This window comes from Anas platyrhynchos, chromosome 1 (genome assembly GCF_047663525.1).
Source record: "Anas platyrhynchos isolate ZD024472 breed Pekin duck chromosome 1, IASCAAS_PekinDuck_T2T, whole genome shotgun sequence".
NCBI lineage: Eukaryota > Metazoa > Chordata > Aves > Anseriformes > Anatidae > Anas > Anas platyrhynchos.
This window is the reverse complement of record NC_092587.1, coordinates 63,351,844-63,369,686: the sequence shown is the minus strand read 5'-3', so window position 1 is coordinate 63,369,686 and position 17,843 is coordinate 63,351,844. Positions and strand designations below refer to the sequence as shown.

Genomic DNA, 17,843 nt, shown 5'->3' with positions numbered 1-17,843 from the left:
CCTTCCTCCCAGGGAAATTTAAGCTACAGATTTCCCCCAAGGCAGACTGGGGGGGGATGGTTCCTGCTGCCTCCACGAGTGCACCCCAAAGGCTGGTCTGCTGCTGCAGCTCTGCCCAGCTCCCAGGGGCTGAGCAGCACCATGCCTGGGATGAGGCAGCACATCCTCAGTTTGGATGAGGAACAGTTACTGGCAGGTCAGGAGTCCTGGGAACAGTTTCCCTTCTCTCTACCTGCCTGCCACCAAGAACAGCAGACGACTGACCCATCCTACCCTTGCATCTCTAAAGGTTTCAGTGGGCAGGTTATTCACCCACTGCTGCACGCAGGTTCACAATACAAAGTCTCTGCAATCTGTGACACAGCACTGAATTACAAGCCCTATACTGCTCTATTTGCACAGCTGAAAATGCACTGGGGAAATCACATCTTTGAGCCAAAACCCACACCATAGTTACTATCATGGTGGCAGAGCAATTTCTTTTTATATTTTTTTTTAAGTTAGTTATAACACAAGCCAGTCATCAGCAACGACAACCTGACAAATACTGCAATTTACAGCTCCACTAGTTCAGGGGAACTATTATTTCTATAAAAATTGACTGATGTTTTCTGACTTCTGCTAGCGTATCTGAGGTTTCCTTCCAAAAGTATCATGGGACAGGGAATGAAGAGAGAAGGGTTTCTTTAAAGCAACACAGATAGCATTTCTAAGTCAAAAGGTCATGTGCAACTTTTAATTTATTAAACTATTGTACTTGAATAGCATACGGTATAAGAGTAGGCTGTAGTTCTTTAGCCATTTTGGCAGTAGGTGGTGGCCAAGGTCCCAGCCATGAGGTTGCTTTATCACAAACACCTGCATTCATATTTTCATATTTAAGGAGACTAACATACAGCAGACTGGAACAGAGCATCCCATCCTCTGTTTAAAGGATAGATTTGTATGTCATGCACAATAGTGCTGAAACCAGAAGAGATTGATGGAGGCAATAGAAGTTTCCTGGCTTGTAATTCAGTGATATATGCTTGTAGGCTTTATTCACAAATACACTTCACTTCCAAGTCTAGCGTTTAAGCTACCAGCTAAAGAATTAGGTAAGTCAGCCACCCCTCTTCCTTCCTCAAGAATTTAGTGTTTATCCAAAAGTATAGTTAAAGCCTTCCATTAAAAAAGAAAAAAAGCACCCCAACTCCTCACAAATTGAATTGTGTCAGCATGGCCTTTCCAATATTAGACAAAGCTAAGAGCTTGTCACAGATGAAGCTCTCCAAAACTTGAAGGTATATTTACAATGGATGAGCCATCATACCAAATTCCAGATTGCTAAAAAGGAAGTGAAGTACCACTGTTGCTAAAGCAGTTCATCTTAGCTATCCATGCTATGGCAATGGCATTTTAGAAATAACTTACCTCTGGTAAATCAGGTTATCTGAGATGATCTGAGATGAGCAGGGGTTACCAATTTTGTTTTGACAGATGAGTACCAGCTGTGTAGAGGACTTGACATTAAGCATGCATCTAACCACTGAAGGAGCATACATTTCCTACGCACCTTTCTGTAACTGAATTCTCAGAGCTATGGCATCACAAGTTGTGCTGCAGTAGAAAGATTTCTAAAACTGAGCATTCAAGGCAGAGCTGTCAAACCAGAAGTTTAAAGGAAGGTGACCTGAATCACAAATATTTACCTAATGTACTCTGCAAGCTCTTTATTGAGGAATAACAAATGAACACCTGAAAGCCTCCTGTTCAAGTCATTTTTTTTTGGTTTGTGACTGATGAAATCCAGTCTCTGTAGGCAGAAACCTTGGTGTAGACTGTTGGTGACTCTGGATTGCAATTGTCACTGGCCCAGCTTGCAATACCGACCAGCTTATAATGCCCATGGGTCCCACAGATAAGTGGCCATCCAGAGTCCCCCTGAGAGAAGGAAAAGAGTAAGGAGAGAATGAAAGCATAGAGTTATCACCCATCAGCAGCGTCATAAGCATTCAAAGCCAGTAAGTTCAGGGAGGGCATGGTGTTGAGCCCTGGCCTGGACATGTACATTTGAGTACAGCATAGCACTCCCACCCCTTCAGTTACGTACCATGCAAAAAGCTGCCCCAGCAGATCTCGCACAGATGTTGGTCTCTTCAATATTTTGTCCCCAGTAGCTCACACAGGCCTCATAGGAGAGGAGAGAAACCTCCACTTGTTGTAGCCTGGAACCCTGTTCCTCCTCTGGAAAATGCAACAGTGTCAGGTCGACTACCTAGGTAGGAGTCATGCTGCACCAACTGCCCCAATACCACTCCTGGTATCCATTCAGAGCACTTTTGGGGACAGATCCCAGCTTGCAAGTAACATCACCCAATATCACACAGATTCTCATGTTTCAGAAGAACATCTCTCTCTCCCCTCAGTCATCCAGACCCAGCTTGGCTTTTGCCATCAGTGCAGCTCAGAGCCTGGCCTCCTGAACTCCTGAAGCTGATTGACATGCAGCTGGCATGGCGATCAAGCTCATCAGCCAGGAGCTGTAATAGGATGGCAGTCACTGGTGGGAAGCATACATGGTACAGAAAACCTTACAGGCCCTATACCTCTCCCTTGTCTTCCACATGGGCCACCAGCAGACCAGAAAGGTTGGCCCAAGCCCCTAAGAGAGAGCAAAGCCAGCACACCACCAGGAACAAAATTTTCTTGCAGGGCATGGATGAGCACACCTTCTGGCAGCACCTCCAAGTCCATCATCACCCTGCCAGCTTTCCCAGACTAACCTCCAGCCAGCTGGTAGCTTGCTTCCTTGCTGCTATCTGTGCTAGACTGTGGCTCAGGGCCAGTGGGACAGGATGCAGACAGGCTGCTTCGGCTGTGTTCACTCACATGTTCCCTGCATCTCCTGGTGGATAGGTCAATTGCTATTTGGAACTGGGGGGTGGCACAGCCCTTGTTCAGTCTGAAGATGGAGGAAGCAGTTTTTCCTCCCCTGCCACCAAGCTATCCCCAAGGAGAAAGGAGATGCTGTCACTGGGAGACATCACAGGCCAGAAGCCCCAGGCATCAAGACACCATGGGAGTGATCTCATCTCCCATGAGTTCATTCCCCTTTACTGAGCCTCCACCTTGGCTTTGCCTTTCCAAAAGTGGCTGCTTTCTGACAGAGAAGGCAGCCCAGCTCCTATCTGGAAATCATTTCACACACTGCAGGCAACATTTGAGGAAGGGATGGTGCAGATCTTGCCTGGCACTGCCCCCAGTCAGCTGTCACTGCCCTCAGCAGGCCATAGGTGCTCTCTCACACCAGACCAAGGCACACTTACCACCACCAGCTCCTCTCTCTCCCCATCCTGCTGTTAAGCATCTTGCATCAGGGCTTACTTCTTCCCCACTGCCTGCTAAGCAAGCCACCGCTGCAGAATCACCTGTGTTGGAAGACAACGTCTCTGTCAGTGCCAGGAACAGCTCTCTTGCTCTTACCCCTGTCAGTCCCCTGCTTTTCTTGCCTCTTAACTCACTGCTTCGCTCCCCCTCCCGTGATACACCACGACGAGACTGCAAAACAGATGAGGCAGGGCTTTAATAATGTATATGTTCCTTCGCTGTACGTGCTGAATGCCTGAGAGCGCTGTTTTAATGAGTCAGATCTGGCCTTCTCCGAGCACCACTGTCTGAGGTCACAGCACAGTCAAACTGAGCATCTTTTGAAGGCAGCTTCTGGAAGGTGAGAGAGGAGACCCTCCAAAACAGCACAGAGCCAGGACCTGGGGAAGAGGCTTTCCTCAAGCCAGTTTGCCCCAGGATCTCTCTCCCTGAGGGACAAAGCCCCATCATCAGTGCCCACAGGCAGTGCTTGGGGATTGTAGCACTTTGTGTGGATACAGTCACCATGACACACAAAGATCCACACACTTATTTAGCCTCCTTATTCAATGCCCTGGTTTCGTGCACCAGCTCTGTCTAGATCACATTCCCCCACTACTTAACGCTCTCCCCTTTTATTTCCCCAGGTCCTGCCCCAAGCTACACATAATATTAACCAGAAAAATAACTTCTCTCAGCTCTACCCAACTATTGCATTTGGTCATATAAAACCTAACAAAATATTCCTCTAACAAGAATCTTCCAGGCATTTTAGGCAAAAGGCATAGGCAAAATATAAGTTATTCTCCAAATTTCAGCCCCTATCTCAGGTACATTACTTTGCTACTGGCAGAAAGGTGAGTACCATTAGTGCTGTGCATATAAATAGGGGGGAGGAGGGGGAGGGCGTGTGGCACAGCTCCCCTGGGACATGCATGCTTCTTTTTGACTCATTAATTTTAATGGTCACAGTACAGCTGTGACGGGCTGGGAGACAGCTAGAACAGGAGACTAGCAAAGATCACCTAATCACACCTAGCCTACACTCACACCTTAAAGTCACAGGCAACTTTGCTTGGAGGAGCCTGCTTCAAAGCCTGCTGAAGACAGGAGAAGCATTCTTAATTCTCATGCTGTGTTTCAGCCGGATAGGAAGCAATTCTCCCCAAAGGCTTGCTGCTCATTTTGCTCTTCGCATCCCTTCCTGAACAAGACAAATGCCCTCCCACCCCCTCCTCACACACACACAAAACACTGTGCCCCACGTCAGAGTCTTACTGTAACTATTAACCCCATCACAGCTGAGTGTACTGGGGCCAAGCAGTACCTGGCTTGATGGGTTCCTGCAGCTCCAGGAGTGCCAGGTCATTTGTGGAAGGGAAGCCACTGAAGTTATGGTGTGTGTGCACAGCTTTCACAAGCACAGGGCTGTTACTCTTCACATTTGGCAACACGTGTATTTTTCCCAGAACTACTTCATCCATCTGAGCACTGAACAATAAAAAAGAAAATCAAATATTTTTAGTCTAAGAAACTCCATAGCTCAACTGGAGGAGTCCAAAGTTCACGTGTAACACTTGCTGCCAAGCTACACTCATGCTCCAAGACTTACAACTTCACATCACAGGGATTCTTTTGGAAGTCCCAGCTGAGGTACTGCTACTTTCTCTGCTGTACTGACAGAAGTTTGACTTCCATCTACAAAGCCTTGCTGCAGTTGCGATCAACACAGAGTCCAGAGGTGAGTCAGTCGCTCACCTTCTCAGGAATCGGATCCCAACAGGGACAGAGCCTATATTAAGGCTACAGATCTGGGCTGTATAAATGCTTTGATGAAACATTCGAGACCAACACCACCGCCACTGGTTTCTACATACAAAGATGAAGGTTCATCAGTATCACATGGCACCTCAGCCTAACTGGGGCTAGTAAATGCATAGTGGGGGCCACAGGCATAATACAGGTGTCAGCAGTTTTGAGGGCAGATGTCAAGTTCTCCAAGGACTGCGCACATACAAATAAATTATGAGATGCACACCAAAGCCCAATACTCTGTCTCTACTGCCACCACTGTCTGTGCTAGCAACATGAAGAACAGGGAGATATAAGCTACTGGAGACCAGCTCAGGTTGTATGTAGACATGTGGAAAACAATAAGACCATACGTATTTGCCGTGAGTGATGAGATAGGTTAGAAACTGACCAGCTCTTCATGCTAATGAGCCTTCAGCATTCTTGGGTGAGAGGATGTTGCCCACCTGAAGTTGCAGCGTGCGGCTGTCAGGACCCATTTTTCGTCTATTAGAACACCTCCACAGAAGCGGTGACCTTCATACTGCAGACTGGCCAGCCAAGACGAGGACAGCAGGGCTGCCTCGCTGCTTTCACACACCTTAGGCATCTCATGGGGCTCCCCCAGTTCTTCTGTTCTTGTTGCAGGCCCCAGCACAGTGAATGGATCTATCTCTGGAAAAAAACATCTCTGGAATTATTTCCTTGTTGGTGAACTGATGAGCTCCAACACCAAGCAAACAGACTTGTTCTGGACAGCCATGCCCAAAGGTTCCACAACAGCCCTGTGGTAGGATTGAAGCGTCCATATCGGAGAGTTAGGAACACTTTGCTTCTCAAAAGAGAAGGTATCCATATATGCTATATCAAAAAATAAAGACCCTAACTAATACCAGTTGAGCAAGGACTTGGCACCTTGATACCTTAATACCTTGTGTGTGTACAGGCTGGCCAACATGCTGTGGGTAAGTAGTTCTTCACAGGTTTTTCGGGAAGTCACATTTTGCAGGTGAGAAGTATTTCCTGACTTTTTTTTTTTAAAGTCAAAACTGGTATTTATGAAGTGTTTCCTGTACAATAAATCTCCATTTCCCAAAATTAGTTCACTGAAGTGTTCCCAACTGACTCCAGTAACAGCAAATTAAACAGTGCATAAATAAGCTGAATCCCACCACCGCCAGCTTTCACTGATCACGAGAGGTGTTAGCATGAGAAAGGAAAGAAAACCAGAAACGAGTAGTATTTACTTTCTTCGGAAGTTGGTAGCACAGAGGATGAGTCTGGGAGAAAAAAATAACAGAACATGACCATTAAATACTTGCCATTGGCAGACCTGACTTGGAGAAGTCTATACAGAGCTTTAAGGACTGAGGCACAACATTCCCCTTGTTTCACAGTGGGGCTCTGGATCATGCCATGGAAGCCAAACTTTTTTTAATACATGTAAAAGGCTCCCTTTATCCCTTTTCTTTGCCCCAGGAAAAGGCATAACCCTCTAGTAAGACCAGTGAAGCTCTCAAGCAAACGTTAGCACAGATGGATTAAACTGTTTGGCTTTCTGTTTCTTGTTTACAGTGTCAGGTTCCAGATAGAGGTTATTAATTAATCAGGGATCAGTTACATGGTGAGACTAGTTGTTCTTTCCAATATACATCTAGTTTAAACTAGTTGTGTTTTTTTCTTTTTAAGGAAACAGCCATTCCTTGGGAACATTTCTATATTCGTCTCAGTGACAGTGAGAACTGTGGAGATACAAGGACTACCACCTAACACAAAGCACTTGGAGTGAGCACTGAATTAACTTACTGCAGTTTTGGATACATGAGAACACAGAAGAATATCTTGACGCCACCAGGGCAATAGTTTTAGGCAAAGTACCTTTAGCAAAAAATCATTACAAATTTGCCTGTCTGTAACCCTCAGTACTACTTTAGCAACAGGACATTTTTTTTGTGAAGCAGACATGGAAAGACCCAGAACATTACGTACATTGGCTACCATCTTCCAGGTCGCTTTGTGTTGGCTGCAGATACAGCTCTTCAAAAAGGATTTTGAAGCCTCTGTATCCCACAGATTCATCAGTTTTGAAGTGAAGGGTCAGGAAGCTGCTACTAGAAAACACACTAAAAGATTTTCTCTGGCCACATAAGCTAGCTGGGGGAAAGAAAAAAAATACCGTAGTAAAGTGTCAAATTGTACTTGGCAACAACTACAGCACCTACACTTATTCCCGGAGACATATCTTTAATCCAAAACCATTTGGTACTGGAATAGGTTAGTGATGTCAAGACAGTTCTGAGGGCCTGGGGTCTTTCAAGAGGTACGCCTCCAGTAGTCTATGCAACATCACTCCCTGCTCAAGCAGAACTGAAGCCTAGTGCAACAGCCAAATTGCTCCCATACTCTACATGAATGTGTATCTCATACTTCAGTGAGATTACTTCAGCAACCTGTTCCCTAAATATCTATGTACGTGGGAAGAGAAGGGGAGGAGACAGTGGGAGAACAAGAAAGGCACGAAGCCGTTTCAGTGAGCACTTCTGTATCCAAAAATCTTGATGCCCATATGGCACAAGGCAGCTTTGGTACTCACAGCAGTACCTGCTCCAGCTTTGTTTCAGAGTAAGATAATTACCAAGATACAAAGAATTAAATAAAAAAAGGTGTTATACAAGGAACTGATGTAGTACCATCCCACATATCCATGACACTGGAAGTGGAAGTTGACAAGTACTGAATCCAGGCCACTTATACCTAAAATACCTAAAAGGCCCTGGATGACAGAACTGCTCTCAATGGCTCTTGGTAAGCCTGATACCAACTTGACTCAGCTATATAGGCTTCTACTTCAGATACCTAATCAGATAGTGCTGGCCCCTCTCTCTCTCACCTTACAAACGGATGGAACATAGTCACATTAAATAAAAGGGATCAGAAAAGTAAAGCAACAAATAAGGATGAGTTCAACCTACCCAGGAGTCTTGAAGAGAGATGAGGTCCATCATAAATACTCAGACAATCCCAAATGCAGTCCCTTGTATCCTCAGTTACAAAGTCTTTAATTACAGCCTTCAGTTTATTTCCTGAACTGGAATAAACTGTCCAAGTGCAATTCAGCATGTCAGGGTAAACCCCAGGGTAACTGGGAGATGTTATTTCAGTGGCTCCAACAGGAATTAGATCAAAGACTGGGCACTCTCCAAAAGAAAAGAAAATAAAGAAAAGAATCATATCACTTGCCCAAACCTGTTTCTGCATGTTGTTTGTTTTTTTTTTTTTAAGCAGGCCTGTTGATATTGGAGAAAGCCAAGATTGTAATGCCAGGATGCAAGTTCTGTTGGCTGAAATTAGAGTTTGCGTAGCTCCCAAGCACAAGTTCCACATGCAGTTTAAGCATAACTATTCAACCAGGAAAAGAGCGACAGACTTGAGTAAACAGACTTGAATTCTGAAGTGATCTAGAGGCCAGACATCAAGACCCTACATACAAGATCACTCGAAGGAAGCTTTCCAAATGGGCCAAATTCAAACTTAAACACTCACTAGCCACTCTAAGTCACATGTTTCTCTTTCCTTGCATTTATAGTTGCCACTAAGCTGATCAAAATGAAGTATTCTATGCTGTGGTTGTGTTATCATTTTAATTACATGTCTTTGTGGACAAGTCTGCATTGTTTTCAGGAGTTTCATAAATAAAATACTTCATATCCAATGTCTACCTACTGGCTAACATCGCACCACATTTTGTGGTGAAAGGGCAGAAGGCCACCAGGCTTCCTGGGCTGAGAGAGAAAAAAAGTGCTGAACCTGGTAGAAACATGAAAAATATAGAAGCTTGATGAAGCTTTTAAGCTTTCACCTTGAGGGTCTCTATTAGCTCAACATCTAGGGATATGCTTCAGGCAGGCTGGCCAACTGAGCAGAAGTTAAGTGCTCATGCAGAGCAGGGAGACAGGTTCAAGCATCCCAGATCCAATGTATTTGAGTTCATTGGAATTAGTGGAGGGTTTTTATTTTGTTATAATACTCTCCAGGTATCTGTTTCACCAAGCATGCATAGCAGCTCTGATAGCAGGAACTGAATATAAATACAGTAAAAGAGGGATACACTGAAAGAACAAGACATTTAGTATTAACACAGCTAATGTTGCTTGTGACAGTCTCGTACTCATGTGTTCACACTTAGTTGTGACAGAGATTATTGCCTAAGCCAGAAATTCAGAACATACATTAAGAGGCGGGGACACTTTTTCTTTTAAATAGGCTTTTTCTTTCTTCCCTCTCACCAGCTTTGTAGAAAGTTAAAACCTGTCTTACCTTTGTCAGCATCTGTCATGTTTCCAGGTTCCAGACCTAAAAGGAAAGCACTGCCTTACCAGAGGCACATGAATACAGAGGATGTAGGAGCATGCTGGGGACCGGAGCCTGAGCCAAGAGCAGCTCATAGCCAGGCTGCAGGGGAGTGGAAAAGGCACCTCCTGGTGTTTGGAGCTGGGGCCTGGAGTGCATATTCAAAGCATGTGCACACGTGAAAGAAGGCAGCCAAGTCTCTGTTGATAGTGCTGTTAAGTCTGACAAACTTAATCTGAGAAATTTAGCTGCAATTTAGTTCTGAAGCCTGACGCACTTGCACAATACACAAAGATGTGCTTGTCTGCACAGCAATGAAGGCACAGGTAAGACAGAAGAAAGAAGGGGAAATGAGAACAGAAGTGGCACAGGACACTAGGAACACAGAACTGTTTGCTTCTGTGAAGGTAAAATATTTGAACTGCTATCTTTGATCTGAGATATCAAAGTAACTAATATGCTTAATGATGCCAGGGCAGTACTATTCACAGAGAAAAATGTCTGCCCGTATCACCAGCTGTTCTCTGGTTTAAGAAGAGAAAGGTGAAAGTGTGACATTTCCTTCAGCCTTTAAGCTCAGAGCCCAATTAACTGGCTAACTTCCTGGGCATGCAGGAGAGGTGAGGCTTGGAGGGTACAGGGGCATCAGCAGTGCTTGACAGTGGTATTGCCTACAGAAGAGAGGTTATAGAAGTAGCAACAGAGAGTGAGGGAGTTAGGTAGGAGCAGAACGAAAAGGGTGAATGTCTAAGCTAGTAGCGCCTTTCTACAAGTTTATTGCGGGGAATGAGCACAGGAATTAGATTACTACTTATGCCTTTTATCATCAGCACTCAAAGATACTACTCAATCTTATTCTTCATGGTAACTTCTCTCCAGAATAAATAGATCTGACATACTAAATACTTAAGATATTACTTAACATCCTCAAAAAAAAAAGACACCATGCACCTAAATAGCAGTGAATATTTTTGTTCTAACACTGTGTTTCTACCTTTCTCCACCACATTCTCCTCCCTGCCTTCTTTTTAGTAGGAACCTTACTTTCAGCTTTAGTTCATCCTACCCCAAAACTGCAATAGACTTACTCTGCTCAGGAAATATCATCTGGTAAGCCAAGAGAAAGCCTTTCATAGCTGCCTCAGCCCTGGAAGTGAAGGTCACTGTCATCACCGAGCCTCGGGATTTTACAGGGTAGATTGAAGCATCACCACAGAAGTTTCCTGCAAAATAGGCCAAATTGAGATGAAAGCTTTTTTCTTGACTTCTATAAGGCAAAATCTCCCAGAAACATGCTGTTGGAAAAGATTTCCTTTTCTAAGAGGGGAAACAAACAGTACTAAACTCCTGATGCTATTCAGGTTTGAATTTACACACTGGACTATAGCATAAGCCCAGAATATAGCTCACTATACTTGAAACCAGAATGGGGACATTTACAAGGAAATGGTTGAAGATGCCCAGTTATAACTACTACAGACCACTAGGAGCAAGTACCAACTACCAAGACTACTCTGGTCAGAAGAAATCCCTCTCTGACAGGCAGACCAGGCTCTTGTGCCAGACACTATGTCATATCCACAAGACCTCAGGGCATCCACACTCCATGGAGAGTAAGTCACTTTGTGTTTCACATAATCAAGGCACTGAGAAGCCTTGTATCCCTAAATATTTGAGCAGTTTGTTTCCAGCCTATGCTTTCTCCTCCAGATGCTGACTCTACTTCCCCAGCAATACCCTAACAAAGCTGATAGCCCCTCAGTCAGGGCAGGCAGGTACCTCCCCTCACTCAGCATGGCAGTAGGAAAAGTTTCCCTTTTCCTGGCCCCATCACTTTGACCTGCTGCCTCGTTGGCACACAGCTGCAGACATACACAGCAAGTTGCCACGCCACACATTCAAGCCTGGGAAAAGCAACCCAGACAGACCCGCATTGTTCTGAGGCACAGCAATGCCACGATTAAGACCTCACATCCAATACATTTGACTGCAACAGCATTCCTAAGAAGGGAAAGATACTGAGCTAGCTGAAGTAGCTCCAAGTATTATCAGAAATCCCTCCTGGAGCATGGAAGTACGCCATGTAAAAAATCCCCATCTGTCTGCTACGGAACTTAGAACAGCTCCTCTGTTTCTCCCACCCCAGCATTAAGGTAAGCGCTTTCTCACCTAGTAACTCTTTGGTTAGTCCAAATCCTTCATACACCATCAGTTGGCCATGACAATTAGACAGATTTCTTTCAGTCCAGAAGTCCAGGACTTCAAGCCTAATAATGGATTTTAATGGGGCTATAATTCTCCAGTGGCAGCTGCTGCACAAAGCAAAAGAACAAAGTCACAATGCTGGCATATCTTACAATTGGCTCTTTTTTCCTAGGGATAGCTATCAAAATGTGAGCCAAGGCAAAAAGGGATTGTAATGCCCATGTAAAGGAAGAAGTCAAAGATGAGATACTGGTCCAAATCTATTTCAGGCATATTATTCATTACTTCTGAAGTTAAATTTTTTTGAACAGTTCAGAAGTCTGTGCTATTGCCTTGTGAATGGAAAGTTCTCTCTTATCCTACCCAAGCACAATAAGGGAGAAAGAAAAGGAAAACAGATGAACAGATGAAAGTTCCAAAAGGCTTTTAGCAACACAGTTAAGCATTGCCATTTTTAAGCCCTCAGTTGTGCCACGTTCAGGAGCCTGACGTACTTTATGATGAGAGCTTTGTCCACGTGCATCAGATTTTGTCTGATGTTTGCTGGAGTGAAGGTACTGGTGTGCCCTCTCCCCCTCCAATTTTCCTGACTACTTTTGAGGTACTTGCCCAGTTATTTTTCTAACAGGAGCTGTAATATCTATAGATTCATTAAAATGAATCCATATGAAATGGATTTCATATTTGCAGGTTTTAACGTGGGAGTTCCGAGAGCCAGAAGAACTCAGGTGCTCACCTGGTGGCATTTGTGTATCTCATGGGGTATCCTGGTGATTGGATCTTCCCTTCCCTATCTGTAAGGATGGCATCCTTGCATCGTGACAGCTCTGAGCTCATCTTCTTGGGACTTTCCTGGATATTTCCAGGTTTTTGTCCTAGATGGAGTAAGAATGCAAAGCATGAAATTCAGGTTTATTATTAAATAGACTTTCACCATGGACTAGGACAATTCCTGTATGACATGACATGTCCAATTAGAGGATGAACCAGTTTTGAGAACTACTACATTCCTATACCACTAAGCCAGACCTTGTTCATCATAATACTGTAAAAGTTAAATTAATTTTAGCCATGTTTCAAGCTTCAGCATTTCGCAGTCAGTTTTACCCAGGCTAGAGCCTTGGAGGGCTCTCTTTTATGCATGCTTGGAGAACATCTATATGGAAAGTCTCCATGAACTCCATAAGGGCATCTTGTAAACAAGCTCATTCTTGAAGATTCAGTCAAACAGCTCAGTTCATCATCATTAGAGGGAAAAGCAGCTGTACTTCTTGACTGTACCTTGGACCGTGAGCATCAAGTACTCGATGCTGAAAGCAGCGGGGCTGACGGAGCGGAACACCACCTTCACCATGGGCCCGGGGCTCCAAAGGACCACAGGAGAAATCAGGGTACCACACAACACAGCTAGAAGCAAATCCAAGCACAACACCTTTGTAAGAAGGGACATTTTAGAAGCATCTCTCATATAAGTAAAATTCATACTCTGTGGAAAGGCAGAAAAGTGGGGAACTACTCATGTTTCAGAGTTACTCAATGCAACCAAAGGCAGACTCCAGCTCCTGCCCTTCAAGAAGTGCCCCACAGCTGGTCAACAGGGACTTGTGCAGTTCATTGCTCAGTATCAGCTGCCAGAAGTCTACCTACAAGGCTAGACATTTTGTTTGCTGTAACCATCCTGAAAGATTGCTAAACTACTTAATGGTTCATTCTTACATTTAAACTGAGAATGAGATGGGACAGGAAACTGGCATTATTCCACCTCCACTGATAGACACTTTCAGTTAAGCACGCTAAACTATTCTGGGGTTGTTTTTGGCTCTCTGAATTTCCCAGTCTCTATCTTCCCCATCATACCAGAATTCTAACTCACTTCAACATTAAAGCCCAAGTCTATGTTTTAGGTTCCTCAGAAAAAGAGATTTGGTTTAGAGACAGGCACCCACTGACTTCTGTTGCTCGCTAGCTCTAGAGAAGGAGTGAAGAAAAAAAGATGCTGTTTCAATATGTTGGCATATAAATAGACATAGAAATCTAGTTTAATATACCCAACCTTGAAAAACTGCCAGCCATAACAAAATACTATTACATAGCAGTGAGTCTGTATGCTGGAGGATGCTCTAGGGAACTATCTATTAGACTCCTATTAAGGGAAAAGTTTGACTGATGGCCCCATTTCTGATAGTATTTTCCTCTGTCCTGCATATAAATAGTTATGATAGTTAAACTGTTATTCTCAGCTGTAACAGACATACTCGATTTTTTTTTTTGTGTACTTTTATAAATAAGTTCTTGGAGGAAAACAGCTGTGGAACACTCCAAGAGCTTCTTAGCACATCTTTCCTGTTCTTTCCCTTCCACCTCAGAGTTAGATGACATGCTACATTTCAGCCTTGTTTTTAATCACTGCTGTGACATAAGAGGACAAGAGACTACACAGAATAGCTATTATCTAAAGACTTTCTCCAGAGGCATTACTTAATTTTGGAAATATTTGGAGAACATAAGTTCCATGCCCTGGAAGTCACCCAAAGGGCTCCCAAAGGTTGATGGTGGATTTCTCCACCACTCTTCAACTGAATGCTAGCGTGGATGCCTGCCCGGGAGAAAACCTTCTGTATAATTACTTTATAATGTCTACAATATATAAACTTAATTTATAATGAAAGCCAGAATAACGCAAGGGGAGGAGTGGAGATGGAGGGGAAGAAAAACTCATTGAAGAGCTAGGAGAAGGGACATCTTCTCAGGTCAGCACACCCAATATAAACTCTGCAAGATCTCACCTTCATGAATTTCCCCCCACCATTTGTTTCTAATTATTTCCCCCTTCACATTTAGTTTTTGGTCTAACGACTTCCAACTAATACTCTGTATGTTGCAATAATTACTAACCTTTCTAAGTCGTTTACAGCAGCCTATGAAGCCAGCACCTTTCTTCTGCATCCCCTTTTTCAGCTTGAGTCTGCTGAGTCTCTCCCAGTGCACAGCCAGACCAACCCCTGGAACCTGTCATGCTCCTCTGTGCTTATACATCCTTTTTGGAATGACTCTGTGATCTGTGATGGTGGGGGAGAAGGAGTAAACCAACTCCCCATATTAAGAAAAATGAAATTGGATTCTCAGGTTTATATAGCAGCAGCATTTTTACTTTTATATCCTTTCAGACATGGGTATCTTGGTTGGCATTTCTCATGGCTAAGAATGTAGAACAGCGACGATTTTTGAATGATAATAGCTAAATAAAGCCCATAATTTGTGTACATGAGTGCAGAGGCATGGATCTCCTCCCTTCTCTCCTAAGACTTCACCACAGTGAAGGCAGGGATTGAATTTCTTTATGTGTATACACAACTGTTTATATATTACACAGCTTGTACTGCAGACAAAGCTAGCATTAGAGGTATTATTTCAAACAGATGTAAGAGCAAGCCCTACGTTTCATCTCTTCCACTTTTCCCCCCTCCTCCTCCTATTCCCCTACTCTGCACACAGATCCTTTGAAACAGGAAACAAAAAGCATTCCCTCCACACATTTTGAAAAGGCCCAGCTCACTGGAGTTACACTGATGTGCTCCTGCTCCCTGCCACACTGCACAGCATACGGTACAAACGCAAACCACACATGCAGACACGCTGGCCTCCAGAAGTGTAAATTTCCTGGTAAGCAGCATTAAAGCTCTTGCTTCCATCTTTATTTTCTTATTTTCATTCTGTGGTTTGTCTTTATGTAGACTAGCATCCCAGTGAACAGACTGTACCTCAGCAGGGTCAAAGCAAGGAAGACCACAGCCCTCCACATGAAAAATAGCATGTTTTCTGGTGCAAGGAAGAGCCGCACCCCTGTTCCCCAGACCCTAAAGCTTCAGAATGATTCATTCCCTCTCCAAGATGCATACAACACATACTGTCATCACATTCCATTATGTCAGAGATTTTGGGGAGTATGGAGAAAAGGGGATTTACTTTAAATAAGGAGCTGCCACTATCGCAGGAATCATAAGTCACTTACGTGGACAAGAGTTTTCTATACCAATTTACTGAAATATCACAGATTATTGCTATCTAGTCTGTTTTATCACTCTCTAGTGGACTAATAGAGCTGGTCTTCTACTGGGTCATTGCAGCACACATACGGGGATTAAGGGCTTCAGCCAAGTTTACAACCCAGGGTCTTAAATTTAATTAAGTCTACCACACAGCCACTCAGTTGGATATGGAAACCCTTTCTGAAAGTGTCCCAGGTGAAAGTGAGAAATTTCTAGTACCAAGCATCCTCAGTTGTATCACTTGTTACCTAGCTCTTTTCTTCCTCCTTGACTCTCTTCGTAAATCCCAAGAAACTCCTCTCGGCAGTTCGGTGATGTTCTTATTGACAGATGCTTTACCATAATCTTTGCCATGCCCTTCGGAGACACACGGAGCATCCAAGAGCACTCTGGGCTTCCCACATACTCTGACGAGGACGGAGCAGAGATAAACCCCCAGGGCTCTTCTAGCTCTACTTCTGACACACACTCTGTAGATAAATACACACTTCAGTGATAAAAGCATCAAGAAGAGACAGTAAAAGCTTTATATAAAACCTGCCAGTTCTGCCCATGATCGAAAATAACCTAGCAGGTCAATAAAAGTAGCAGAAAACGGTTTTCTAGTGTGTGTACATGCATACACACATTTTGAAACCCGTTCTTTCCCTCTCTACCTCCACAGCTAATACTAGATTTGTTGGAAATCTAAATATTCTGATATCTCTAGCAAAAGCACAGCTACTGCAGTCACTGGAAGGACACAAATATATATACACATAGGGTTAAGGTGTGTTTTTTTTAACCTGATCCCTTCATTTTGTCCAAATAATGAGTGTTCCTATCAATAAGAAATTGATATTTCTTTAAACTCCAGCATGCAGACCAGTTAAATCCTGCAGGACCTTTGGAAGTGCATAGGATTAAAGTAGGCCTCTGAGGCTAAGGCAACAGGACAAGTCACCAGACACAAGGTAGGCAAAGGGGCAAGATACCAGGTTGTAGAGGAAAGAAGACCAGCTTGAAGATTACTTTAGAGCTGTGCTATAAATCAATGCCTGAAAACAAACACATACCAGGTTGGCCAGGTCCCCATGCTAAGAAGCCTACCAAGCTCAAATGTTCACTCGGTGTTAAGGAAGAAAAGAAATTACATAATTATTTATTCTTCCTTGACCTTGCAACCAGCCTTTGACAAGAGTTACGAAATATTACGCTTTTGTCTGTTCATTCTCTAGTTCTCCAGAAACAGTAGGAGAGTGCTTAGCCTGCAGCTACAAGCATGCACAGTGCAGTCAGACTCAACACTTGTTAAATAAGAGACCAATCCAACAGGGAAATATTTGGAAGCATCTGAGTAGTTATAAGAGCAGGAGGAGAGAAAACAAGATCACTAATGAGAACTGTACGTCCCTTTAGTACAAGTATAATAGGGTTGTTTGCCTCCCAAGGCGGCAATTTTTCAAGTCAGACCCTCTGTAGAACAGCTTTAATTCTGTTTAAGCACGATTCCTCCTACACCGACATTTATGAGCTCTCTGTTAAGATGGGATGCTGACACCACACCGTGTCTCTGCGTACCTGCATGGGGTGCTGAGAGCACCGAGGGGGAGGAGGAAGAGCCCCTCCGGTTGCAAAGCAACGAGTTAATCACACAGCTTTGTGCAAGGGTAAGGCAAGGGCTCCTGCCTGCATGCAGCACTGCTGGAGGACGTGGGCCCTGTGCTGGCAGCGGGGACTGCAGGGAACAGCAGCCATCTGGAAGGAGGGTAAAGCCCATGGGGCTGAGACACAGGAGCTTGTCTCTAGGCACATTTTAAAAATCATTTTTGCAATCGTGGTGAGCCCCAGATTCAGGTCATTGTGGCACGATGCACCTGCCACTGTTTGAGCTCAGCCAGTAGTGAGCAGCTCAGCTGAGATAAGCCTCCTCCAGTGCAGAGGAGATCCTCGTGTGCATTTCCAGTTCCATCTAGCCAGTGCCGGAGCTGCAGGGCTAGTGCAAGGAAAGCTTTCCCACCTCCTGCAGCTTATCACTGCGGGGACCTATTTTTATCTCAGTGGTGTGAGGTTTTGCAGCGCCACCAAGGGTGCCAATGAGAAGAGGAAAGCACACAATGC

The 17,843-nt window shown here is 44.1% G+C and overlaps 1 protein-coding gene across 5 annotated transcripts in view; it reads right to left on the bottom strand.

Annotated features, from left to right (window-relative positions):
• Positions 1-1,686: 1,686 nt before the first annotated feature.
• The window catches only part of OVCH1 (ovochymase 1), a 37,883-nt gene continuing 21,726 nt past the window's right edge, over positions 1,687-17,843 (bottom strand). For 2 of the 5 annotated variants that reach the window (XM_038173087.2, XM_038173089.2), the window contains 14 exons: positions 15,992-16,213; positions 12,976-13,101; positions 12,431-12,569; positions 11,659-11,801; positions 10,578-10,712; positions 9,457-9,492; positions 8,112-8,336; positions 7,129-7,293; positions 6,387-6,419; positions 5,607-5,814; positions 4,676-4,839; positions 3,309-3,410; positions 2,093-2,226; positions 1,687-1,923 (listed from right to left, as the gene is read on the bottom strand). In XM_038173087.2, coding sequence (XP_038029015.2) covers positions 1,753-1,923; positions 2,093-2,226; positions 3,309-3,410; positions 4,676-4,839; positions 5,607-5,814; positions 6,387-6,419; positions 7,129-7,293; positions 8,112-8,336; positions 9,457-9,492; positions 10,578-10,712; positions 11,659-11,801; positions 12,431-12,569; positions 12,976-13,101; positions 15,992-16,213 — 2,003 coding nt within the window. In that variant the 3' untranslated portion in view covers positions 1,687-1,752. The remainder of the gene's footprint in view (positions 1,924-2,092; positions 2,227-3,308; positions 3,411-4,675; positions 4,840-5,606; positions 5,815-6,386; positions 6,420-7,128; positions 7,294-8,111; positions 8,337-9,456; positions 9,493-10,577; positions 10,713-11,658; positions 11,802-12,430; positions 12,570-12,975; positions 13,102-15,991; positions 16,214-17,843) is intronic. The other 3 variants (XM_038173088.2, XM_038173090.2, XM_038173092.2) reach the window with 3 other exon arrangements.